Source organism: Xenopus tropicalis, chromosome 4 (genome assembly GCF_000004195.4).
Source record: "Xenopus tropicalis strain Nigerian chromosome 4, UCB_Xtro_10.0, whole genome shotgun sequence".
In the NCBI taxonomy this organism is placed as follows: Eukaryota; Metazoa; Chordata; class Amphibia; order Anura; family Pipidae; genus Xenopus; species Xenopus tropicalis.
The window spans coordinates 3,465,099-3,492,665 of NC_030680.2; the positions used below are offsets into that span (position 1 = coordinate 3,465,099).

Consider the following 27,567-nt stretch of genomic DNA (forward strand, 5'->3'; position numbering starts at 1 on the left):
AAGATGGAGACAGTAGGGCAAGATGGGGACAGTAGGGCAAGATGGAGACAGTAGGGCAAGATGGAGACAGTAGGGCAAGATGGGACAGTAGGGCAAGATGGAGACAGTAGGGCAAGATGGGGACAGTGGGACAAGATGGGGACAGTAGGACAAGATGGAGACAGTAGGGCAAGATGGAGACAGTAGGGCAAGATGGGGACAGTAGGGCAAGATGGAGACAGTAGGGCAAGATGGAGACAGTAGTGCAAGATGGAGACAGTAGGACAAGATGGAGACAGTAGGGCAAGATGGAGACAGTAGGGCAAGATGGGGACAGTAGGACAAGATGGAGACAGTAGGGCAAGATGGAGACAGTAGGGCAAGATGGGGACAGTAGGGCAAGATGGAGACAGTAGGGCAAGATGGAGACAGTAGGGCAAGATGGAGACAGTAGTGCAAGATGGAGACAGTAGGGCAAGATGGAGACAGGCAAACTGAGACTACAGGGTTCAATATGGGCAGCAGGGGGGGGGTAGTTATTTTAGCGCTGCCCAACCTGCTGCTGTTACCTGTAGCTGAACTCTGACACTTTTCAGGGACACTGAGAGCTGTAGTACAACAACAACATCTAAATGGCTAGTTGTCACATATATATAATATATAATCTATTACCAGGTAAGAAAGTCCCAACACTCCCTGGGGGGGGGGGGCAGAAAACTCTTGTATTGAATCATCTCTAAAGGGAGAAAGGTTTGGGGGTTTCCCCTGCTGTTCGGGGGCTCAGGAGAGGGGGGGCCCCTGTCAGAGATGAGAGTGCAGTTTGCATGTGAGCTGGGGGGGTTTCCCATCTGGATACAGAGGGGCCATGGCTGTAAGGGCAGGGGGGCTCAGTTTGGGGGTGAAATATTAACGGTAAATCCCCAGAATCCCCCTAAATTACACTAATGCCCCCTAAATTACACTAATGCCCCCTAAATTACCCCAGAATCCCCCTAAATTACCCCAGAATCCCCCTAAATTACACTAATGCCCCCTAAATTACACTAATGCCCCCTAAATTACCCCAGAATCCCCCTAAATTTCCCCAGAATCCCCCTAAATTACACTAATGCCCCCTAAATTACACTAATGCCCCCTAAATTACCCCAGAATCCCCCTAAATTACCCCAGAATCCCCCTAAATTACACTAATGCCCCCTAAATTACACTAATGCCCCCTAAATTACCCCAGAATCCTCCTAAATTACACTAATGCCCCCTAAATTACCCCAGAATCCCTAAATTACACTAATGCCCCCTAAATTACCCCAGAATCCCCCTAAATTACCCCAGAATCCCCCTAAATTACACTAATGCCCCCTAAAATTCCCCAGAATCCCCCTAAATTACACTAATTCCCCCTAAATTACCCCAGAATCCCCCTAAATTACCCCAGAATCCCCCTAAATTACACTAATGCCCCTAATTACCCCAGAATCCCCTAATTACCCCAGAATCCCCCTAAATTACCCAGAATCCCCCTAAATTACATTCTAATTCCCCCTAAATTACACTAATGCCCCCTAAATTACCCCAGAATCCCCCTAAATTACACTAATGCCCCCTAAATTACCCCAGAATCCCCCTAAATTACCCCAGAATCCCCCTAAATTACACTAATGCCCCCTAAATTACCCCAGAATCCCCCTAAATTACACTAATTCCCCCTAAATTACCCCAGAATCCCCCTAAATTACACTAATGCCCCCTAAATTACACTAATGCCCCCTAAATTACCCCAGAATCCCCCTAAACTTCTACCCCAGAATCCCCCTAAATTACCACTAAATGCCCCCTAAATTACCCCAGAATCCCCCTAAATTACACTAATTCCCCCTAAATTACCCAGAATCCCCCTAAATTAATCCCAGAATCCCCCTGAATTACACTAATTCCCCCCTAAATTACCCCAGAATCCCCCTGAATTACACTAATTCCCCTAAATTACCCCCAGAATCCCCCTAAATTACACTAATTCCCCCTAAATTACACTAATGCCCCCTAAATTACACTAATTCCCCCTAAATTACCCCAGAATCCCCCTAAATTACACTAATGCCCCCCTAAATTACCCCAGAATCCCCTAAATTACACTAATTCCCCCCTAAATTACCCCAGAATCCCCCTAAATTACACTAATGCCCCCTAATTACACTAATGCCCCCTAAATTACCCCCAGAATCCCCTAAATTACACTAATGCCCCCCTAAATTACCCAGAATCCCTAAATTACCCCAGAATCCCCTAAATTACACTAATGCCCCTAAATTACCCCAGAATCCCCTAAATTACACTAATTCCCCTAAATTACCCGCAGAATCCCCCTAAATATCCCCAGAATCCCCCTGAATTACACTAATTCCCCCTAAATTACCCCAGAATCCCCCTAAATTACACTAATGCCCCCTAAATTACACTAATGCCCCTAAATTACCCCAGAATCCCCTAAATTACACTAATGCCCCCTAAATTACCGCCAGAATCCCCTAAATTACCCCCAGAATCCCCTAAATTACACTAATGCCCCCTAAATTACCCCAGAATCCCCCTAAATTACCCCAGAATCCCCCTAAATTACACTAATTCCCCCTAAATTACCCCAGAATCCCCCTAAATTACACTAATTCCCCCTAAATTACCCCAGAATCCCCCTAAATTATCCCAGAATCCCCCTGAATTACACTAATTCCCCCTAAATTACACTAATTCCCCCTAAATTACCCCAGAATCCCCCTAAATTACACTAATTCCCCCTAAATTACAACCAATGAAACATGATTTGGAAGTAAATCTGCGCCGCAGGGGATGCTGGGAAATGAGTACACTGAAGGGCTGTACCAATGAATGAAGGGGTTATATATATATATATATGGGGTTCATTATCAGGATGTGGGGGGAGAGCTGTGGCCCCCAATAATTCCAGGGGTTCCCTGTTGTTGGAAGTAGAACCCTATTGGCTCTCAGTACTAATATACAACATGTTCCTACAGGCTGTAATTCCGCCCCGCCCCTCAGACCCAGGAACCAACCCAAACACCGCTGTAACCGGTACCGCCCACCCCTAACTGAACATGAATATTACATGAGGCCCCGCCTATTGTACTTCCCATGAATCATTAAGCCCCGCCCCTCTCTGTGGAGTTCCGTTCAGCCCCGCCCCTAAGTGTAAATACTGAGCGCTGATTGGGCTGTAGGCGGGGACACATTCCATAGGGGAGGGGCCGCCCCTGGCTGTGACGCCATTAGCAGCTCTCGGTGGGAGCGATCGGGGCGCTGATTGGGCGCAGTGTGTGCGCTGCGGTCTCCTCTCCCCGGGATGGCCGGGGCCGGGCAGGAGAAACACCGGCTGGTGGTCGTAGGGGGCGGCGGGGTCGGGAAATCAGCGCTCACCATCCAGTTCATTCAGGTGGGTACCGGGCACTGCCCAAGGGCATCTACTGGGCTCTGTTACCCCCTGGCACTGCCCCCCGGGTATTAACCCTTACTACTCACTGCCCCCCGGGTATTAACCCTTACTACTCACTGCCCCCGGTATTAACCCTTACTACTCACTGCCCCCCCGGGTATTAACCCTTCTACTCACTGCCCCCCGGGTATTAACCCTTACTACTCACTGCCCCCCGGTATTAACCTTACTAACTCACTGCCCCCGGGTATTAACCCTTACTAGTCACTGCCCCCCCGGGTATTAACCCTTACTAGTCACTGCCCCCCGGGTATTAACCCTTACTACTCACTGCCCCCCGGGTATTAACCCTTACTAGTCACTGCCCCCCGGGTATTAACCCTTACTAGTCACTGCCCCCCGGGTATTAACCCCCGTTACTTACTCACTGCCCGCGGTATTACCTTCTACTCATTAACCCTTACTACTCACTGCCCCGCCGGTATTAACCCTTCTCTCACTGCCCCGCCGGGTATTAACCCTTACTACTCACTGCCCCCCCGGGTATTAACCCTTACTACTCACTGCCCCGCCGGGTATTAACCCTTACTACTCACTGCCCCGCCGGGTATTAACCCTTACTACTCACTGCCCCCCGGGTATTAACCCTTACTACTCACTGCCCCTCGGGTATTAACCCTTACTACTCACTGCCCCGCCGGGTATTAACCCTTACTAGTCATTGACCCACTGCCAGGGGGATTGGGTGTTGCCTGGTGTTAAGCCACGGTAACTGTAGGGTCCCCAGCGATCTACCCCCTGCCCCTCACCCTCTGTGCCCTTAGCCCCGTGTGTGTTAGAGGGGATTTGGGGTGAGTGCTTATTTGTGCCCTGGGTACCCCTGGAACTATAGCGGGGTGACTGTTACCCCAATGTTTCTATATATCTGTAACCTTGTTATGGGCTAAGGGGGCCCAGCCTGAAGGCCAGTTAGGGGGGGATTTGGGGTGAGTGCTTATTTGTGCCCTGGGTACCCCTGGAACTATAGCGGGGTGACTGTTACCCCAATGTTTCTATATATCTGTAACCTTGTTATGGGCTAAGGGGGCCCAGCCTGAAGGCCAGTTAGGGGGGGATTTGGGGTGAGTGCTTATTTGTGCCCTGGGTACCCCTGGAACTATAGCGGGGTGACTGTTACCCCAATGTTTCTATATATCTGTAACCTTATTATGGGCTAAGGGGGCCCAGCCTGAAGGCCAGTTAGGGGGGGATTTGGGGTGAGTGCTTATTTGATCCCTGGGTACCCCTGGGAATGGAGTTGGCAGCTGCCGTGTCTGGGAGGTTGTATCAGGAGTCAGAACCAGCAGTGCAGGGAAGGGAAAGGGACAGACACAGTGACAGTTACACATAACTATAAACCCAGTGAGAATGAGGAATGAATGGATATTGGGGAGTTGTATCAGGAGTCAGAACCAGCAGTGCAGGGAAGGGAAAGGGACAGACACAGTGACAGTTACACATAACTATAAACTCAGTGAGAATGAATGGATATTGGGGAGTTGTATCAGGAGTCAGAACCAGCAGTGCAGGGAAGGGAAAGGGACAGACACAGTGACAGTTACACATAACTATAAACCCAGTGAGAATGAGGAATGAATGGATATTGGGGAGTTGTATCAGGAGTCAGAACCAGCAGTGCAGGGAATGAGGGATGAATGGATATTGGGGAGTCGCTTAGAGTTAGTATTTGGGTTTATATGCCCTTTAGCCGCTGATCATTACATCACGTTCCCTCCCACCCCGGGTGCCTCTCAGGTTGGCTGTTGCCCCTCCCTCTGGGCCATTCCGTGTGTTTATTAGTGAGGGATTTGGCTTCGGGGTTTTGCTGCGGTCGGTGTAGGTGTTTGTGTGTCGGTTACTATTCTGGGTCGATACCAACCCGCGGCATCACTTCCCATCACTGCTACAAATACCTGCATTTACTAGAAAGTTTTATTCCCCCCCCGCCCCCTTCTTTTGGTCTTTTCTGTGTTTTTCTTGAAGATCACAGTCACTATATATGAAAGGTTTTTTTTATCATTAATTTCCTCTGCCAGCTGATTAATGGACCAGTACTGACTTTTGCCATAGTTTTATGGTATCTCTCTGTACAGGCTATGAGCAAACTTAGGGGGCTGTTCCTGCTGAATTGTGCTTAGTGCAGGGGAATCCCTATGTGCCATAGTTTTATGGTATCTCTCTGTACAGGCTATGAGCAAACTTAGGGGGCTGTTCCTGCTGAATTGTGCTTAGTACAGGGGAATCCCTATGTGCCATAGTTTTATGGTATCTCTCTGTACAGGCTATGAGCAAACTTAGGGGGCTGTTCCTGCTGAATTGTGCTTATTACAGGGGAATCCCTATGTGCCATAGTTTTATGGGATCTCTCTGTACAGGCTATGGGCAAACTTAGGGGGCTGTTCCTGCTGAATTGTGCTTATTACAGGGGAATCCCTATGTGCCATAGTTTTATGGTATCTCTCTGTACAGGCAATGAGCAAACTTAAAGGGCTGTTCCTGCTGAATTGTGCTTAGTACAGGGGAATCCCTATGTGCCATAGTTTTATGGTATCTCTCTGTACAGGCTATGAGCAAACTTAGGGGGCTGTTCCTGCTGAATTGTGCTTAGTACAGGGGAATCCCTATGTACCATAGTTTTATGGTATTTCTCTGTACAGGCTATGAGCAAACTTAGGGGGCTGTTCCTGCTGAATTGTGCTTATTACAGGGGAATCCCTATGTGCCATAGTTTTATGGGATCTCTCTGTACAGGCTATGGGCAAACTTAGAGGGCTGTTCCTGCTGAATTGTGCTTAGTACAAGGGGGTGCCTATTATTGTTGCTATAACTGCAATGAAACAAGTCAAGAATAGTCAGTTGGCAGTTTCTGATAGGGGAACGATTATCTGACAAATCCCTTATCCATTATTACCCCTTATTGGGGGCAGAACAATCCTATTGGGTTTATTTCCCTTCTTCTGCCTCTTTGCAGCTTTCAAATGGGGGTCACTGACCCCGGCAGCCAAACCCTATTGCTCTGTGAGGCTCCAGTTTTATTGTTATTGTTACTTTTTATTCCTTATCTTTATATTCATATCCCTGTCTCTTTTTCCAACCACTGCCTGGTTACTAGGTTAATTTGGACCCTAGCAACCAGATAGCTGCCAAAATTCCAAACTTGATAGCTGTTGAACAAAAGGTTAAATAATTTAAAAAGCACAAATAATAAAAAATGAAGACCATTTGCAATGAATGGATATTGGGAAGCTGCAAACAAATGTTGGGGTTTCCCTATACGTTTGGACCCATCTGCTTTGTACTCAGGGTTTATTTAAAGGCAAACTTCACCTTTAATGACTGCTCTCAGCTGAGGTCTCTAGGGTCACAGGAAAAGCCATTGGGGGGTACAGGGGTATGACTGTAGGGGGGGGGGGTGATTCTAAATACCAACATTAGCCTTATTTGGGGGTGTTGAGGAAAAAATGTTTAGGTTGGGGGACAATGTGCCCCCATTTGTGGGCCTGACAGTAAAAACCCACCTCCTCTTGGGGCAGCCCCCCCAGCCCTAGGCTCTGATTATTGGTCAATCAGCCCAGATCAGCTGGGGGGCAATCTCCTCCCTCTGTGTGACATCGGGCCCCCAGGTTGGTCTGTACCACATTGTGTCTCATTCTGGGACCAAGTTGGTTATAATATATATATATTAATGGGCTCTGTCAGACTGCGGGGTTAGTAGCCAATGGGAGGCAAGGAGACATTCTGTCCCAGTCAGAACTGATGTTACAGTTTTAGTTATAGAGGGTTATTCTTACAGTTTGAATTGCGAACATTTTAATGCTCTGATTGGCTGATTCCTATAACCTTGTGAGAATTAGGGCACAAACCAGCGGGATGGGGAGAAAAGGGAAAGGGAGTTCGGGGAGTAGAGAGACAAATGGGGGGAGAGGGGAAATATAGAAGGGGGGAGAAGAGGGAGGATGGGGGGGAGTAAGGCCAAACAGTTGGGGGGGAATTTAAAGGAAAGGAGAGGGGATGAGAGACAGAAGGAGAGAGGGGAAGGGAAAGGGGGTTCGGGGAGTAGAGAGACAAATGGGGGGAGAGGGGAAATATAGAAGGGGGAGAAGAGGGAGGATGGGGGGGGAGTAAGGCCAAACAGTTGGGGGGGGGGGAATAGAAAAGGAAAGGACAGGGGATGAGAGACAGAAGGAGAGAGGGGAAGGGAAAGGGGGTTCGGGGGGTAGAGAGACAAATGGGGGGAGAGGGGAAATATAGAAGGGGGGAGAAGAGGAGGATGGGGGGAGTAAGGCCAAACAGTTGGGGGGGGGAATAGAAAAGGAAAGGAGAGGGGATGAGAGACAGAAGGAGAGAGGGGAAGGGAAAGGGGGTTCGGGGAGTAGAGAGACAAATGGGGGGAGAGGGGAAATATAGAAGGGGGAGAAGAGGGAGGATGGGGGGGAGTAAGGCCAAACAGTTGGGGGGGGGAATAGAAAAGGAAAGGAGAGGGGATGAGAGACAGAAGGAGAGAGGGGAAGGGAAAGGGGGTTCGGGGAGTAGAGAGACAAATGGGGGGAGAGGGGAAATATAGAAGGGGGGAGAAGAGGGGGGATGGGGGGAGTAAGGCCAAACAGTTGGGGGGGGAATAGAAAAGGAAAGGAGAGGGGATGAGAGACAGAAGGAGAGAGGGGAAGGGAAAGGGGGTTCGGGGAGTAGAGAGACAAATGGGGGGAGAGGGGAAACATAGAAACCATCACAGAGATTCGGACCCAGGGGTTCAGGTAAAAGACCCGGCAGGAAAGTTCTGCTCACTGATCCGCAGGTTTATAAACATTTCTAGGAAGAGAGTTGAGTTCAGACCCAGAGGCCCAAGTGCAGATTTAATGAGTCTCGTGAGGGAATTGGACCCGGTGAACTGGAATCGCTGCAGAATCTGGATCCTGAGTTTATGAAGAAGGGGGGTTATGGGGTTAATAAGGGTTGGGGTGTCTCCACTGTCGGGGGGGTTCGGGGCTTGAGGGGAAGAGCTGGATTTTCTCCCCTGACAGCTGCTGTTCCTGCCCGACTGGGAAACAAAGGCTGTTCCTGCGCGTCACTCATCTCAGTAACCTGATAGTGACCCTGGGGGGCCCGGGGAGACCTACAGTGTAAATATGTGACGTGGGGGGGCGGTACAAAGGCTCTGTAGTCGCAACACTTTCATGTTTATTTGTGTTTAATGATTTCTGTAACTGCTGGTTCCTACTCCATAGCAACTGTGTGTTTGGTGCAATTCTCACGTTACACACGCGTCTCTATAGGAATAACCCTCAGTATTGATCCCCCCCCCCCAAAAAAGTCTCCAAATCCCCTTCCCTTTCCATTAATTATGAGGATTATGGTTGGAAGACACTGGGGACCAATACATGACCTCATATCTTAATGAGAGGGTGTATCCATGACATCCCAGGACCTGGTGACATCATAGAATAAGGCTGGCCACACCCAGCGATGAAATGGGAGTGGCAGGCTGGCCATTTATTACACCTTAACCCATTGTGTGCCTTAGTGGAGGGCAAGGGGAATGATGATGAGGAGGGTGTCTGTTGGATGTACCCAGTGATGGAGATCCCTCTATAACCCTCCGTAGCAACGGCCTTAGTTACCAGCTGGTATTATCCCAGGGCAGACAAAGCCGTGCCACCACGGCAGTCCCCGTGTATTGTGTTGTGTGCGGATTTAACATCCGGCCGGCGGTCACACTCGCCGCACAACTGTGTCACACTTTGTTCTTCCCACGACTTGTGTCAATATTGGGATTTATTTGCTCTCTTGGATCCGTCACCTGGTTGCTATGTGTTGTCCTGTCCCCGGAAACGAGCAGCGAAGGGGAAAGGAAACTTTACTGCAAAGCCCGGAGCCAAACGTGATCCTGGGGGGCATTTCTTTGTGCCCCTGTAATTCTATATATCTGTATATATGGTGCTTATGCCAGCCAGGGGCATTGTGGGTAATTTATTGCCCTGCTCCATGGGGGCATCTCTGTAATTGGGCATGTAGCCCCCTCTGTGGGTTTTACGCTTTGGGCATTGGTTTCAGTTGCAGAATAAAAGCTGAATAGGAGTTGGATAGGTAGAAATAACCTGAGTTTAACTTTCCCTTTAATCTCTCTGGGCAGCAGCTCTGCCAGGGTCATTGTGGGTAATTTATTGCCCTGTTCCACGGGGGCATCTCTGTAATTGGGCATGTAGCCCCCTCTGTGGGTTCTATGCTTTGGGCATAGGTTTCAGTTGCAGAATGAAAGGTGAATAGGAGTTGGATAGGTAGAAATAACCTGAGTTTAACTTTCCCTTTAATTTCTCCGGGCAGCAGCTCTGCCAGGGTCATTGTGGGTAATTTATTGCCCTGTTCCACGGGGGCATCTCTGTAATTGGGCATGTAGCCCCCTCTGTGGGTTCTATGCTTTGGGCATAGGTTTCAGTTGCAGAATGAAAGGTGAATAGGAGTTGGATAAGTAAAAATAACCTGAGTTTAACTTCCCCTTTAATCTCTCTGGGCAGCAGCTCTGCCAGGGTCATTGTGGGTAATTTATTGCCCTGTTCCATGGGGGCATCTCTGTAATTGGGCATGTAGCCCCCTCTGTGGGTTCTATGCTTTGGGCATAGGTTTCAGTTGCAGAATGAAAGGTGAATAGGAGTTGGATAGGTAGAAATAACCTGAGTTTAACTTCCCCTTTAATCTCTCTGGGCAGCAGCTCTGCGTGGGTTGTGGCAGGTTTTGTATAAGAAAGTGAAAGTGGGGGGCACCGATGTGAGAAGGTGGCACTGCCGCTCCCCCCACCCCGGCGTGATTTCCGCAACCAACCGGCTTATTTCTCGCCCCATGTGGTTGGTGAGATGGGGGCAGGGTTGTTGCCCCCCCCCCCGGACCCCTTTGACTGAAGAGGAAACACTGGCAGCGTTGGGCACAACTTCTGTTTTTCTGAATAAAGGGGAACTCCACCCAAAAACCCTCTTTTTTTTTTTTTACATAATAAAAGAAAGTATAATTGCAAAGGTTCCGACTCATGACCCAATGTAGCAGAGAACAGACTGAGCCTGAGCAGCCAGAGACCTGGAGGAGATCAGACTTCTGCCATGTTGTTTCAGGAGTCGGAATCAGAGTAACTGCATTTACATTATGTTTTGGACAAAAAAAACACTTTTTAGGTGCAGTTCCCCTTTAAAGTTATGTCTCAGCATTATACACAGTGATTCCCAACTGGGGGGCCCCCTTTGTATTGTATTGCCAAGCCCCCCATCCCTACGAATACAGGGGTCAGAATACTGGGCCCCTTTCCAGTCACTGATGGTTGGGGGGGCCAATACAGTTAAAGGGGGCCTAAGCACCCCCTGTCCTTGTGGGACCCCCCTGGAAGCAGTTAGGTCTCTCCCAGGACCAGGAAAGGGTTAATCTTTCTCTACTTTAGGCCCAATTACCAACTGGATTCCTTGATGATCTCGTCTCGTTAGCATTTCGCCGGCGTCACTCTCGCCCCCCCCGTATTAATTAAATCCTTCTGCCTCTCGTTAATTAAGGAATCAGCCCCATTGTTTGCCTATGAGTCATTGAATCTCCTGTGGCCCCCGGGGGCCGGGAAGCTCTCTGTCTCCGCAGGCTGATGTCATTGTCATATGTGCTCTCCCTGGGGAGGGAATAAAGGGGAAGGTATTTCTCAGCGCCCCAGGGGTGGGCGACTCACGGAAATCCCAGCCCTTTGGCCGCGTTTCAGGAGGGATCGTTATGTGAAGTCATCGGGGCCGAGCGAGAGAAATGCGTCGACTGCCAGCGGGATGAGCCAATGTGGTGACAGGAATCTGCCCTGCTTTATGGCTGAGATTCTAGCTATCTGTATAACAGAGCATTCTGTCACAGTGGCACAGATCCTATCTGATCCCCCCATTGTAAGCAGCAGTCCTGCCCTGCTTTATGGCTGAGATTCTAGCTATCTGTATAACAGAGCATTCTGTCACAGTGGCACAGATCCTATCTGATCCCCCCATTGTAAGCAGCAGTCCTGCCCTGCTTTATGGCTGAGATTCTAGCTATCTGTATAACAGAGCATTCTGTCACAGTGGCACAGATCCTATCTGATCCCCCCCCATTGTAAGCAGCAGTCCTGCCCTGCTTTATGGCTGAGATTCTAGCTATCTGTATAACAGAGCATTCTGTCACAGTGGCACAGATCCTATCTGATCCCCCCCCCATTGTAAGCAGCAGTCCTGCCCTGCTTTATGGCTGAGATTCTAGCTATCTGTATAACAGAGCATTCTGTCACAGTGGCACAGATCCTATCTGATCCCCCCCCCCCATTGTAAGCAGCAGTCCTGCCCTGCTTTATGGCTGAGATTCTAGCTATCTGTATAACAGAGCATTCTGTCACAGTGGCACAGATCCTATCTGATCCCCCATTGTAAGCAGCAGTCCTGCCCTGCTTTATGGCTGAGATTCTAGCTATCTGTATAACAGAGCATTCTGTCACAGTGGCACAGATCCTATCTGATCCCCCCATTGTAAGCAGCAGTCCTGCCCTGCTTTATGGCTGAGATTCTAGCTATCTGTATAACAGAGCATTCTGTCACAGTGGCACAGATCCTATCTGACCCCCCCATTGTAAGCAGCAGTCCTGCCCTGCTTTATGGCTGAGATTCTAGCTATCTGTATAACAGAGCATTCTGTCACAGTGGCACAGATCCTATCTGATCCCCCCCATTGTAAGCAGCAGTCCTGCCCTGCTTTATGGCTGAGATTCTAGCTATCTGTATAACAGAGCATTCTGTCACAGTGGCACAGATCCTATCTGATCCCCCCATTGTAAGCAGCAGTCCTGCCCTGCTTTATGGCTGAGATTCTAGCTATCTGTATAACAGAGCATTCTGTCACAGTGGCACAGATCCTATCTGATCCCCCCATTGTAAGCAGCAGTCCTGCCCTGCTTTATGGCTGAGATTCTAGCTATCTGTATAACAGAGCATTCTGTCACAGTGGCACAGATCCTATCTGACCCCCCCCCATTGTAAGCAGCAGTCCTGCCCTGCTTTATGGCTGAAATTCTGTTTATTTTGGTTTCATTGTGTATCTGAGCATTTGTGTAGAATCCGGGGGGGTTTCTCTAGGGATTGTGCGGAGTTGCTGGAAGCCCATAGTATTGCTGGTTACCAGTGGCCCCATGGCTAGTGAGCCGCACATACTAATATTAGATGGAGGAACCGGCGCTGAGTCTCAGGACAGACAAACAGCTGTTTCGTCTGCCATTTGCGAGGGTCTCTGAGGGCAGAATCCCCCCACACTGTGGCGCAGACATAGGGCCTTTAATTAGACGCTGGAATCTTAATCTTCCCAGAGCGACAGAAACTGGAAATCTAACGCCACTTTATTCCCAGGCTCCGCTATTTATATTTTATACTATTTTAATCTCTGTGTCTAAATCTCATTGGCAGAGCCCCCCGCAACTGCCGGCAGACAAGGGGGGAAGAAGAGACTGTTGCACCTCTGTTCCATTGGAAAGAGAGATAAATGTCACCTTTAAAGGGGAAGTTGGCCTTGTAGTGTATGTCTCTTGCACCATAGAGCTTTAATCTCCAATCACAGCAGCCCCTAACCCAGTGAGCTTACAATCTATTAAACTTTACACGATGAGAGGCGCTACTTACCCTTTAGCCACAGTTACAGCACTGCTGGCAGGAGATGCCTGTGGCTGAGATGCAATTTGGCTGACTGACTAGTGACAGAATGAGCCTGTGGGTCGGGGCAGGGATACGGGGGCATATGGGGGGGGGTGGCAGTGGGCCAGGACTCTCTGGTATTCAGTTGGTCAGTGCGGGAATGCAGACGCTGGCATAGCATTGGGCTTAGTCACGGGCTCGTTAGGAGTCCGACTAACGACACTATTACTTGTACACTCCTCCCTGCAGTCTCCTATTTTATATTAAATTTGCTGGTTTATTGTGGCCTTTATAGTTTATAGTAATTACCCAGGGGGCAGTATTATATATATATATATTATAGCTAGGGCCACATTTATTGCATGCACAGGCCTATGGCCATGGGGCTTATTCACTCTCGGGCTGTTCCATTCCACTAAACAGGGGGGGCAGCAATGATGATTTTAGGTTCTTTTCCACAGGCTGAAATGAGCCAAATGTTATTGCGCCCCCACGTGCCATCGCCCTGTATTTCATTGTGGCTCCTCCAGTCATAGAGTCCTGCGGGGAGTTTGTATGTTCCAATTACATACAGGCAGGTGAATTGGCTTCTGACTATAGTGTGTGTGAATGTGATAGAGACTTTAGATTGTGAGCTCTTCTGAGACAGGGACTGTAAAGCGCTACAGAAATGTGTGGGCACCATGTAAATAACAGGAAAGGAATAGACTTGTAGTCGCACCTCCTACCTGTTACCAACAGGTGACCCCTTTGCATGCAGAGCAGCGCCACCTAGTGCGGATCAGCGGTACTGATGTTGGAAATGGGTGGGATGGGGTCATGTGACCCGGCGTCAGGCTGTTTGTAGTTATTGGCTCTGACACAGGAGCTGACGCACATTTTCCACTCTTTGTGCAGAGATTGTTCTTGGCCGGTTGCAGAAGGAGCTTGTTGTTCCTATTGTCCGGCCCGATCCACTCGTGTACCAGGCAGAGGGGGAACGGGGAACAAACCCACCATTCAGCTGGTTCCGTCTGTAGGGAACAAACAGGGGGGAAACACTGAATGGCAACTTCTCCCATTGTATCGAAACCTTCTCTCATTTATACACATTGTCTCTGTCTTCTCATAAATACAGGGGCTACATTATCCCTTATAATTCACTCCCAGAACCCCTCAGTGACTGCTGATATCCTTATCATTTACAGTAGGGGTACATTATCCCTTATAATTCACTCCCAGAACCCCTCAGTGACTGCTGATATCCTTATCATTTACAGTAGGGGGTACAGTATCCCTTATAATACATGAGTGATACTCAGAGTTCCCTGTATAACTCAGCCTGCAGCCTTGTGCCTTTATATGGGGGGCACAGAACCCCTCAGTGACTGCTAATATCCTTATCATTTACAGTAGGGGGTACATTATCCCTTATAATACATGAGTGATACTCAGAGTTCCCTGTATAACTCAGCCTGCAGCCTTGTGCCTTTATATGGGGGGCACAGAACCCTTCAGTGACTGCTAATATCCTTATCATTTACAGTAGGGGGTACAGTATCCCTTATAATACATGAGTGATACTCAGAGTTCCCTGTATAACTCAGCCTGCAGCCTTGTGCCTTTATATGGGGGGCACAGAACCCTTCAGTGACTGCTAATATCCTTATCATTTACAGTAGGGGGTACATTATCCCTTATAATACATGAGTGATACTCAGAGTTCCCTGTATAACTCAGCCTGCAGCCTTGTGCCTTTATATGGGGGGCACAGAACCCCTCAGTGACTGCTAATATCCTTATCATTTACAGTAGGGGGTACATTATCCCTTATAATACATGAGTGATACTCAGAGTTCCCTGTATAACTCAGCCTGCAGCCTTGTGCCTTTATATGGGGGGCACAGAACCCCTCAGTGACTGCTAATATCCTTATCATTTACAGTAGGGGGTACATTATCCCTTATATTACACAAGTGATGCTCAGAGCTCCCTGTACATAGTGGAACCCCTGCCCCCCACAAACATCTACAGCACATTGCACCGTTGCCATGCCAACAGAGTAAAAACTGCACATTGTGACACTTCCTTTTCCTGTTTTGGGCAGATCAATGGAGAGGAGCTGGTGGGCGGGGCCATGCGGTTTCTTTATACAGAGGGGAGAAATCACAGTGCAGCCCTGACTCTCATTGTGTAACATTTTGCGTTTAACTCATCCTAAAGGGGAAATAGTCTGTTCGGCTCAGTAATCTCATTTCTTTTCTAATCGTCTGCCATCTTGAAATCACGGGACGTACTTTCTCGTAGGCTATTTAGAGCGGCTCTGATGTTTGTGCTGGGAAATCACATGTAGAGGTCAATAACAAAAGGGGAGATTAAGGGGATTTTGGCTTTTCTGCAGTCTAAAGATACAGAGGCCAAAACATTAGACGTCGCCCTCTAGTGGCTGCTGGGTAAATCACCTTAATGGGGATGTAAACCCACCATGATGCTGCCCCACTGCGCCCCCTAGTTATCTATAGAAGTTGCCAAAAAACATAATTATAGATGCACCAATGAGAATTCTACTAATAAAAACTTCATTATAGATGCAGGAGAAGTGACCAATGAGAATGCTGATTCCCCGTGTCAGGCCCCTTGCTGGTACCTTACATATAGAGATAATGATGGCATTTTCCCCTCATTATATGGCACAGGAATCAGACATGGGGATAAAGGGACAGACTTGTTCAGTGCTGGGAAACTGTGCTTATTGCTCCCAACTCCAATTGCAGGAACAGAGAACAGGGAGCCGGATTTACTCACATCAGCTGGGATTCTCATTGGGGGATTCTTTTGCATTTCAATGCTGCCAATGCGGGCCCTAGAGAGCTGGGAAAGTTTTATTGGGCAATATTGCTTTAAGAATACAACCCTGATGTTGCTGGACTACAGCTCCCAGCATGCCTCACCCTTCATTATATGTTACATTATTCTGGGATTTGTAGTCCGGCAACAGCTGTGCCGCAGGGTTTATATCCCCTTTAAAGCCCTAGAAGCAGCCTGAAACTGCAGCAGTGATTTGCCCACAGTGGGTGGGTGATATGGAGGGGCTGTTTAATAACACCTATAATTGCCCAGTCAACTATTTCCAGAGAATTGAATGCAATAGTGAGAGATGAATCCACTTTACAGGTGAAAATCCTTACCTATTACATGGAGGCCGGGCACACAGACTGGCACACAGACTGGCATACAGACATGGGTAACTGTTAGTGCCATGGGGGGTACAGTGTGTTCCTACTGCCCCCCTTACAGTGAGTAATTTCTGCAGTTGACATTAATTAGAAGTTGCCCTGTTGCCCTTTATTTGTACTGTGCCTCCTGCTAATTCTCCAAGGTGACAGTGACCTCTAGTGGCCGCTTCTGTGTCCTACGCCTGCTTCTCTCTGAGCGGGGTCTGTGTGTAGCCCGATGTCTGACTGCTTCATAGTCTGATGCAACAAAGTCTGATGCAACAAGATGCAGTGGCGCAAACTTGTATTCAAATGGAAATTCTCTGCCCTTTGTTTCTCAGTCGTATTTTGTGACGGATTATGACCCAACGATTGAAGATTCCTACACCAAGCAATGTGTCATAGACGACCGAGCAGCGCGATTGGATAGTGAGTATAAGCTACGCCCCCCTGCTGTACTGTCTGTGGCAGCCCCAGTAGAGGGGCAGGGATGGGTTTGCAGAGGATGCTGGGATATTTATGTACCATCTCCTTTGTTCTTTTCCAGTTCTGGACACTGCGGGGCAGGAGGAGTTCGGGGCAATGAGGGAGCAGTACATGAGGACAGGAGAGGGGTTCCTGCTGGTATTTTCGGTCACAGACAGGGGAAGGTGAGACAGATTGCACCTCGTTATTCTTTCAGTTGCTGCTTCCTGGGTCTTGTACAGGTTCTGAGGGTGCTACATCCCTACACATCCATGGTGGGTCTTGGGATACAGAAGTGTATGAGCAGGAATAAAATGGGAAGGGGATACTAGGGTGCAGGAGTGAGAGGGGAGGGGATACTAGGGTGCAGGAGTGAGAGGGGAGGGGATACTAGGGTGCAGGAGTGAGAGGGGAGGGGATACTAGGGTGCAGGAGTGAGAGGGGAGGGGATAGTAGGGTGCAGGAGTGAGAGGGGAGGGGATACTAGGGTGCAGGAGTGAGAGGGGAGGGGATAGTAGGGTGCAGGAGTGAGAGGGGAGGGGATAGTAGGGTGCAGGAGTGAGAGGGGAGGGGATAGTAGGGTGCAGGAGTGAGAGGGGAGGGGATAGTAGGGTGCAGGAGTGAGAGGGGAGGGGATACTAGGGTGCAGGAGTGAGAGGGGAGGGGATACTAGGGTGCAGGAGTGAGAGGGGAGGGGATAGTAGGGTGCAGGAGTGAGAGGGGAGGGGATAGTAGGGTGCAGGAGTGAGAGGGGAGGGGATAGTAGGGTGCAGGAGTGAGAGGGGAGGGGATAGTAGGGTGCAGGAGTGAGAGGGGAGGGGATACTAGGGTGCAGGAGTGAGAGGGGAGGGGATACTAGGGTGCAGGAGTGAGAGGGGAGGGGATAGTAGGGTGCAGGAGTGAGAGGGGAGGGGATACTAGGGTGCAGGAGTGAGAGGGGAGGGGATAGTAGGGTGCAGGAGTGAGAGGGGAGGGGATAGTAGGGTGCAGGAGTGAGAGGGGAGGGGATAGTAGGGTGCAGGAGTGAGAGGGGAGGGGATAGTAGGGTGCAGGAGTGAGAGGGGAGGGGATACTAGGGTGCAGGAGTGAGAGGGGAGGGGATACTAGGTGCAGGAGTGAGAGGGGAGGGGATAGTAGGGTGCAGGAGTGAGAGGGGAGGGGATACTAGGGTGCAGGAGTGAGAGGGGAGGGGATACTAGGGTGCAGGAGTGAGAGGGGAGGGGATACTAGGGTGCAGGAGTGAGAGGGGAGGGGATAGTAGGGTGCAGGAGTGAGAGGGGAGGGGATAGTAGGGTGCAGGAGTGAGAGGGGAGGGGATAGTAGGGTGCAGGAGTGAGAGGGGAGGGGATAGTAGGGTGCAGGAGTGAGAGGGGAGGGGATACTAGGGTGCAGGAGTGAGAGGGGAGGGGATACTAGGGTGCAGGAGTGAGAGGGGAGGGGATAGTAGGGTGCAGGAGTGAGAGGGGAGGGGATACTAGGGTGCAGGAGTGAGAGGGGAGGGGATAGTAGGGTGCAGGAGTGAGAGGGGAGGGGATAGTAGGGTGCAGGAGTGAGAGGGGAGGGGATAGTAGGGTGCAGGAGTGAGAGGGGAGGGGATACTAGGGTGCAGGAGTGAGAGGGGAGGGGATACTAGGGTGCAGGAGTGAGAGGGGAGGGGATAGTAGGGTGCAGGAGTGAGAGGGGAGGGGATAGTAGGGTGCAGGAGTGAGAGGGGAGGGGATACTAGGGTGCAGGAGTGAGAGGGGAGGGGATAGTAGGGTGCAGGAGTGAGAGGGGAGGGGATACTAGGGTGCAGGAGTGAGAGGGGAGGGGATACTAGGGTGCAGGAGTGAGAGGGGAGGGGATACTGGGGTGCAGGAGTGAGAGGGGAGGGGATACTGGGGTGCAGGAGTGAGAGGGGATACTGGGGTGCAGGAGTGAGAGGGGAGGGGATACTGGGGTGCAGGAGTGAGAGGGGAGGGGATACTAGGGTGCAGGAGTGAGAGGGGAGGGGATACTAGGGTGCAGGAGTGAGAGGGGAGGGGATACTAGGGTGCAGGAGTGAGAGGGGAGGGGATACTAGGGTGCAGGAGTGAGAGGGGAGGGGATACTAGGGTGCAGGAGTGAGAGGGGAGGGGATACTAGGGTGCAGGAGTGAGAGGGGAGGGGATACTAGGGTGCAGGAGTGAGAGGGGAGGGGATACTGGGTGCAGGAGTGAGAGGGGAGGGGATACTGGGGTGCAGGAGTGAGAGGGGATACTGGGGTGCAGGAGTGAGAGGGGAGGGGATACTGGGGTGCAGGAGTGAGAGGGGAGGGGATACTAGGGTGCAGGAGTGAGAGGGGAGGGGATACTAGGGTGCAGGAGTGAGAGGGAGGGGATACTAGGGTGCAGGAGTGAGAGGGGAGGGGATACTAGGGTGCAGGAGTGAGAGGGAGGGGATACTAGGGTGCAGGAGTGAGAGGGGAGGGGATACTAGGGTGCAGGAGTGAGAGGGGAGGGGATACTAGGGTGCAGGAGTGAGAGGGGAGGGGATACTAGGGTGCAGGAGTGAGAGGGGAGGGGATACTAGGGTGCAGGAGTGAGAGGGGAGGGGATACTAGGGTGCAGGAGTGAGAGGGGAGGGGATAGTAGGGTGCAGGAGTGAGAGGGGAGGGGATACTAGGGTGCAGGAGTGAGAGGGGAGGGGATACTAGGGTGCAGGAGTGAGAGGGGAGGGGATAGTAGGGTGCAGGAGTGAGAGGGGAGGGGATACTAGGGTGCAGGAGTGAGAGGGAGGGGATACTAGGGTGCAGGAGTGAGAGGGGAGGGGATACTAGGGTGCAGGAGTGAGAGGGGAGGGGATACTAGGGTGCAGGAGTGAGAGGGGAGGGGATAGTAGGGGGGGGGGGTAGGGTGCAGGAGTGACAGGGGAGGGGATACTAGGGTGCAGGAGTGAGAGGGGAGGGGATACTAGGGTGCAGGAGTGAGAGGGGAGGGGATAGTAGGGTGCAGGAGTGAGAGGGGAGGGGATACTAGGGTGCAGGAGTGAGAGGGGAGGGGATAGTAGGGTGCAGGAGTGAGAGGGGAGGGGATACTAGGGTGCAGGAGTGAGAGGGGGAGGGAATTTTTATTCTGTTTCTAATTTTTTTTTTTGTAGTTTTGAAGAAATCTACAAATTCCAAAGACAGATCCTGCGGGTAAAGGACCGGGATGAATTTCCCATGATTCTGGTTGGTAACAAGGCTGACTTGGAGCACCAGAGGCAGGTAAGTAGTTATGGCGGGGGGGGCAGTGGGGGTAAATGATAGAGGAGGTGTTGGCTGTGATTAAACTCATCTTTTGGGATGTTCCAGGTAACGCGGGAGGAGGGGCAGCAGTTGGCGCGGCAGCTGAAAGTCACCTACATGGAGGCTTCGGCCAAAATCAGAATGAATGTAGACCAAGCATTTCATGAACTTGTTAGAGTTGTAAGGTGAGTGGCGCCATCTTTACTCTGTGTGTTATACATATGGGTAGGGGGTGCCATAGTGTTCCCCTTAGACAGTACAGTATGGGGGTACAGCTTATTGTGTGCCCAGAACATTCCTTCTCTGTATATTTGTATTTATACATATGGGTAGGGGGTGCCATAGTGTTTCCCTTAGACAGTACAGTATGGGGGTACAGCTTATTGTGTGCCCAGAACATTCCCTCTCTGTATATTTGTATTTATACATATGGGTAGGGGGTGCCATAGTGTTTCCCTTAGACAGTACAGTATGGGGGTACAGCTTATTGTGTGCCCAGAACATTCCCTCTCTGTATATTTGTATTTATACATATGGGTAGGGGGTGCCATAGTGTTTCCCTTAGACAGTACAGTATGGGGGTACAGCTTATTGTGTGCCCAGAACATTCCCTCTCTGTATATTTGTATTTATACATATGGGTAGGGGGTGCCATAGTGTTTCCCTTAGACAGTACAGTATGGGGGTACAGCTTATTGTGTGCCCAGAACATTCCCTCTCTGTATATTTGTATTTATACATATGGGTAGGGGGTGCCATAGTGTTCCCCTTAGACAGTACAGTATGGGGGTACAGCTTATTGTGTGCCCAGAACATTCCTTCTCTGTATATTTGTATTTATACAGATGGGTAGGGGGTGCCATAGTGTTTCCCTTAGACAGTACAGTATGGGGGTACAGCTTATTGTGTGCCCAGAACATTCCTTCTCTGTATATTTGTATTTATACATATGGGTAGGGGGTACCATAGTGTTTCCCTTAGACAGTACAGTATGGGGGTACAGCTTATTGTGTGCCCAGAACATTCCTTCTCTGTATATTTGTATTTATACATATGGGTAGGGGGTGCCATAGTGTTTCCCTTAGACAGTACAGTATGGGGGTGGAGCTTATTGTGTGCCCAGAACATTCCTTCTCTGTATATTTGTATTTATACAGATGGGTAGGGGGTGCCATAGTGTTTCCCTTAGACAGTACAGTATGGGGGTACAGCTTATTGTGTGCCCAGAACATTCCTTCTCTGTATATTTGTATTTATACATATGGGTAGGGGGTACCATAGTGTTTCCCTTAGACAGTACAGTATGGGGGTACAGCTTATTGTGTGCCCAGAACATTCCTTCTCTGTATATTTGTATTTATACATATGGGTAGGGGGTGCCATAGTGTTTCCCTTAGACAGTACAGTATGGGGGTACAGCTTATTGTGTGCCCAGAACATTCCTTCTCTGTATATTTGTATTTATACATATGGGTAGGGGGTGCCATAGTGTTTCCCTTAGACAGTACAGTATGGGGGCGGAGCTTATTGTATATGATTATATAATCTGTTCCCACATTTCCCCATTACAGGAAATTTCAGGAACAGGAATGCCCCCCATCACCAGAGCCGACTCGCAAAGCGAAGGACAAGAAGGGGTGCCACTGTGTAATATTCTAGGGTACCCTGTACCTGATTGTACTTCATCTCTTCCATTTGTGCCACCAGGATAGCCTTAGACCAAGACACCTTGGTGCAATTTTGCCAAGATTCAGGCCACGGATTGTCCTACCTGAGGAGGTGGGGGGGGACACACACTCTCCCCAGTTTGCTTGATCATCACCCCCCCAATTCCCCTTCCTGCGCATTCTCCCCATTGTCAGTGACCCACAGACTCCAACAGGAACCTCGGTGCGCTGAGTCTCTCTTCCCCCACCTCCGCCATCATGTCCCCTTTTTATAGATTCCCTGACAAACTGCATTCCACGCCGCCCCCCCCTGGCCCCCCCATTCCATGCCAGAGGGGCAGTCGCCACCGTCGCTCTCAGGGAGAAAACCAAGGAACCCGCAGGTCGGCGCGTTACGGAACCGAACGGAAATGTTGGCGGAAAATTGGAATTTTGTCTCAGAATTGTAGATCGGTCACTTCCACGGAATTTGGGGCGAACTGAAATTTTGCAAGTGAATTGAAATCATCACGAAATTGAAATTGTGCCACGAAATTGAGATGATCCTACATTTTACAGCTGAACCCCTAAATCTTTAACATTGAGACGGCCCTACATTTTACAGCTGAACCCCTAAATCTTTAACATTGAAACGGCCCTACATTTTACAGCTAAACCCCTAAATCTTTAAAATTGAGTTGGTCCTACATTTTACAGCTGAACCCCTAAATCTTTAACATTGAGACGGCCCTACATTTTACAGCTGAACCCCTAAATCTTTAACATTGAGATGGCCCTACATTTTACAGCTGAACCCCTAAATCTTTAACATTGAGACGGTCCTACATTTTACAGCTGAACCCCTAAATCTTTAACATTGAGACGGTCCTACATTTTACAGCTGAACCCCTAAATCTTTAACATTGAGATGGCCCTACATTTTACAGCTGAACCCCTAAATCTTTAACATTGAGACAGTCCTACATTTTACAGCTGAACCCCTAAATCTTTAAAATTGAGTTGGTCCTAAATTTTACAGCTGAACCCCTAAATCTTTATCATTGAGACGGCCCTACATTTTATAGTTGAACCCCTAAATCTAACAATTCTGCACCAACATTGAATTGAAATCTTCCACAGAATCTCAGTTTCGCCCCAGAATTGATCTTTCTCTTAAAGGGACGGTTCACCCTCAAATTAACTATGTTATAGAATGAGCAATTCTTAGCATCTGTTCAATTGGTCTTCATTTTTTTTATAGTTTTTTTTTTCAATTATTACCCTTCTTCCTCCCACCCTTTTCAGCTTTCAAATGGGGGTCACTGACCCCAGAAACCAAACTGTTGTGAGGCTATTTTATTACTGATCTTTCTATTCAAACCTCTTCTATTGCTATGCCAATGTCTCACACCACTGCTCGGTTTCTATGGTAATTTGGACCCTAGCAACCAGATACTGCGGCTGCTAAAATCCCAAACTGGAGAGCTGCTGAACAAAAATCTTAATTATTTAAAAAACCACACATTATAAAAAATGAAGACCATTTGCAAATTGTCTCAGGATATCACTCTCTGCATCATCCTAAGGGTTAATTTAAAGGTAAACAACCCCTATAAAAGGCTGTGATGATCTCAGTGGACCAACGTAAGCTACAAAATTACGTTTTGGATGAAGGTGAAGGCTCTGAGGCCAAGGTGATGATGATGATGATGGTAATGATGTCAGATGGTTGAGGACAGAACCAGCTTTTATACGGTGGACTGAGCACTTATATCACATCTAGCAAAAGACCCGGATACAAAAGGGATTTGCCAAATGTTCACAATAAATGGTACCATAGAGTCTTCTCTACTGTCCCTTCTCTTAAATAAATGATTTTTTTTTTTTAAAGAACCAGTTCTGTTAATTCCAGTAGTGTGTCTTTCATTGTTATACAGATAGCTAGAATCTCAGCCATAAAGCAGGGCAGGACTGCTGCTTACAATGGGGGGATCAGATAGGATCTGTGCCACTGTGACAGAATGCTCTGTTATACAGATAGCTAGAATCTCAGCCATAAAGCAGGGCAGGACTGCTGCTTACAATGGGGGGATCAGATAGGATCTGTGCCACTGTGACAGAATGCTCTGTTATACAGATAGCTAGAATCTCAGCCATAAAGCAGGGCAGGACTGCTGCTTACAATGGGGGGATCAGATAGGATCTGTGCCACTGTGACAGAATGCTCTGTTATACAGATAGCTAGAATCTCAGCCATAAAGCAGGGCAGGACTGCTGCTTACAATGGGGGGATCAGATAGGATCTGTGCCACTGTGACAGAATGCTCTGTTATACAGATAGCTAGAATCTCAGCCATAAAGCAGGGCAGGACTGCTGCTTACAATGGGGGGATCAGATAGGATCTGTGCCACTGTGACAGAATGCTCTGTTATACAGATAGCTAGAATCTCAGCCATAAAGCAGGGCAGGACTGCTGCTTACAATGGGGGGATCAGATAGGATCTGTGCCACTGTGACAGAATGCTCTGTTATACAGATAGCTAGAATCTCAGCCATAAAGCAGGGCAGGACTGCTGCTTACAATGGGGGGGATCAGATAGGATCTGTGCCACTGTGACAGAATGCTCTGTTATACAGATAGCTAGAATCTCAGCCATAAAGCAGGGCAGGACTGCTGCTTACAATGGGGGGATCAGATAGGATCTGTGCCACTGTGACAGAATGCTCTGTTATACAGATAGCTAGAATCTCAGCCATAAAGCAGGGCAGGACTGCTGCTTACAATGGGGGGGGGGATCAGATAGGATCTGTGCCACTGTGACAGAATGCTCTGTTATACAGATAGCTAGAATCTCAGCCATAAAGCAGGGCAGGACTGCTGCTTACAATGGGGGGGATCAGATAGGATCTGTGCCACTGTGACAGAATGCTCTGTTATACAGATAGCTAGAATCTCAGCCATAAAGCAGGGCAGGACTGCTGCATACAATGGGGGGGATCAGATAGGATCTGTGCCACTGTGACAGAATGCTCTGTTATACAGATAGCTAGAATCTCAGCCATAAAGCAGGGCAGGACTGCTGCTTACAATGGGGGGGGATCAGATAGGATCTGTGCCACTGTGACAGAATGCTCTGTTATACAGATAGCTAGAATCTCAGCCATAAAGCAGGGCAGGACTGCTGCTTACAATGGGGGGGATCTGACAATAACAGTGATAATTAAGTCCCTTTATATACAGATTGCAGGGCCCCGTTACTGTTAATAACACACAGGGTGAAGGGTCGATGCTGTTACAGGAATATCAGTGACGAGGTATTTGCTTGGGTTGTGCCTCTGAGAAATACAGATTATTCCGAGCCGTTCCCTGCCTACATTGCACCTGGATTCCTGGCCCTTGGGGGCCAATTTATTTTGTTTGTTAGTAGCCACAGACACAACAGAATACATGACACTTATTCCCTATAATATACAGCAATTAGCTCTAATGGAGCAAACTTACACCGACTGTTTGTGGTTCATTAGCCGGGTCAGAACACACTCGTTATTTTACAGTCAGAGCAGCTGTCTGTAGCGCAGCAAAACTCTGAGCCGTCTGTAGGGGTGGTGGGGCAATTTTTATGATTGTTTAGCCTGTCACCCACTTGCCCTACTCTCTCCATCTTGCCCTACTGTCTCCATCTTGCCCTACTGTCTCCATCTTGCCCTACTGTCTCCATCTTGCCCTACTGTCCCCATCTTGCCCTACTGTCTCCATCTTGCCCTACTGTCCCCATCTTGTCCTACTGTCTCCATCTTGCCCTACTGTCTCCATCTTGTCCTACTGTCTCCATCTTGCCCTACTGTCTCCATCTTGCCCTACTGTCTCCCTACTGTCTCCATCTTTTCCTACTGTCTCCATCTTGCCCTACCGTCTCCATCTTGCCCTACCGTCTCCATCTTGCCCTACCATCTCCATCTTGACCTATCATCTCCATCTTGTCCTACCGTCTCCATCTTGCCCTACTGATCATCATCTGCCCTACTGTCCTCAATCTTGCCCTACTGTCCTCCAAACTTGCCCTACCTGTCTCAATCTTGCCCTACTGTCCATCTTCCTTTCCATCTTGCCCTACTCTCATCTGCCCTACTTCCATCTGCCCTACTGATCTCCCCATCCTATGCCCTACTGTCTCAACTTGCCCTACTGGTCTCAATCGTTCTACTGCTCTCCATCTTGTCCTACTTCCACTACTGCCCTACTGTACTCCATCTTGCCCTAACTGTCTCCATCTTGTCCTACTGTCTCCATCCTTGCCCCTACTGTCTCCATCTTGGCCCTACTAGTCTCATCTTGCCCTACTGTCTCCATCTTGTCAAGTAGGGCAAGATGGAGGCAAGTAGGGCAAGATGGAGAAGTAGGGCAGAGAAGAAGGAGAGCAGTAGAGAAGATGGAGACAGTAGGGCAGGAGGGAGACAGTAGGGGCAGATGGAGGCCAGTAGGGCAAGATGAAGACAGTAGGAGAAGATGGAGACAGTAGGGCAGGATGGAGACAGTAGGGCAAGATGAAGACAGTAGGACAAGATGGAAACAGTAGGGCAAGATGGGACAGTAGGGCAAGATGGAGACAGTAGGGCAAGATGGAGACAGCAGGACAAGATGGAGACAGTAGGGTAAGATAGAGACAGTAGGGGCAAGATGAAGACAGTAGGACAAGATGGAGACAGGAGACAGTAGAGCAAGATGGAGACAGTAGGACAAGATGGAGACAGTAGGGTAAGATAATGACAGTAGGGCAAGATGAAGACAGTAGGACAAGATGAGACAGGAGACAGTAGGGCAGGATGGAGACAGTAGGGCAATGAATGAAGACAGTAGGACAAAATTAAGACAGTAGGGCAAGATGGAGACAGTAGGAGAAGATGGAGACAGGAGACAGTAGGGCAAGATGAGACAGTAGGACAAGATGGAGACAGTAGGAAAGATAGGAGCAGTAGGGCAAGATGAAGACAGTAGGACAAAGATGGAGACAGGAGACAGTAGGGCAAGATGAAGACAGTAGGACAAGATGAAGACAGGAGACAGTAGGGCAAGATGGAGACAGTAGGGCAAGATGGAGACAGCAGGAACAAATTAAGACAGTAGGGGCAAGATGGAGACAGTAGGAGAAGATGGAGACAGTCGGGCAAGATAGACAGCGACAGTAGGGTAAGATGGATACAGGAGGGCAAGACAGAGACTGTAGGGCAAGGATGAGACAGGGGGGCAAGACAGAGGACGTGGAGAGATGGAGACAGGGGGGCAAGATGGAGACAGTAGGGCAAGATGAGACGGTAGAGACAAGATGGATAGACAGGGGGCAAGACAGAGACAGTAGGGCAAAGATGGAGACAGGGGGCAAGACAGAGACAGTAGGGCAAGATGGGAGACAGGGGGGCATGATTGAGGAAGAACAAAGAAAAGAAAAACAGAACTCAATAGTCTAATTATTGCTAAGGCTGTGGCACAGACTGGCTATAGAGAGGGCAGTGCTGGAAGAGCATGGGGTACAATGGGAAACAATAACATGGGATGTGAGGTAGGTGCCTGTTTGCCCTGATCCCTCTGTTTCGATTTACCACTATATTGATGCTCAGGATACAAGAGTGGGAGAATGCCGGCAAATAATCTCTAATTCTGCCTTGTTTCCATAGCAACAGATTGCAGGGCAGAGGGAAAAAGCAAAAAAAAAAGATGATTCGGTTTTTAGTTCAAGAAAATGTAGACGAGAGACTGGGGGTTAATGCACCAAACTGGGCAAAACCTGATTATAGGCGGACCATGCTCGCTCAGAAGAATAAGAGTGGGGCAGTTCCCTCTAGGCAGATGGGATGTTAATTTCCAATGTGTGCAAGCAATAAACGGTGGTTAGATTT

At 49.1% G+C, this 27,567-nt stretch overlaps 1 protein-coding gene across 1 annotated transcript; it reads left to right on the forward strand.

Moving 5' to 3' along the window:
• The first annotated feature begins 3,250 nt into the window (after positions 1-3,250).
• rras2 (RAS related 2) lies at positions 3,251-23,513 on the forward strand. Its single transcript, XM_031900379.1, has 6 exons — positions 3,251-3,424; positions 16,655-16,742; positions 16,861-16,963; positions 19,896-20,004; positions 20,092-20,210; positions 21,597-23,513. The coding sequence occupies exons 1-6, from the start codon at positions 3,335-3,337 to the stop codon at positions 21,682-21,684; spliced, it is 597 nt and encodes a 198-aa protein (XP_031756239.1). The 5' UTR covers positions 3,251-3,334; the 3' UTR covers positions 21,685-23,513.
• Positions 23,514-27,567: the final 4,054 nt, after the last annotated feature.

Excerpts from the sequence above, each read along its gene's own strand:
- rras2 (XM_031900379.1), top strand. The coding sequence starts at position 3,335 with ATGGCCGGGGCCGGGCAGGAGAAACACCGGCTGGTGGTCGTAGGGGGC. Across the intron at positions 20,005-20,091 it reads ACTTGGAGCACCAGAGGCAG|GTAACGCGGGAGGAGGGGCA; the intron begins GTAAGTAGTTAT and ends GGGATGTTCCAG. Across the intron at positions 20,211-21,596 it reads GAACTTGTTAGAGTTGTAAG|GAAATTTCAGGAACAGGAAT; the intron begins GTGAGTGGCGCC and ends TCCCCATTACAG.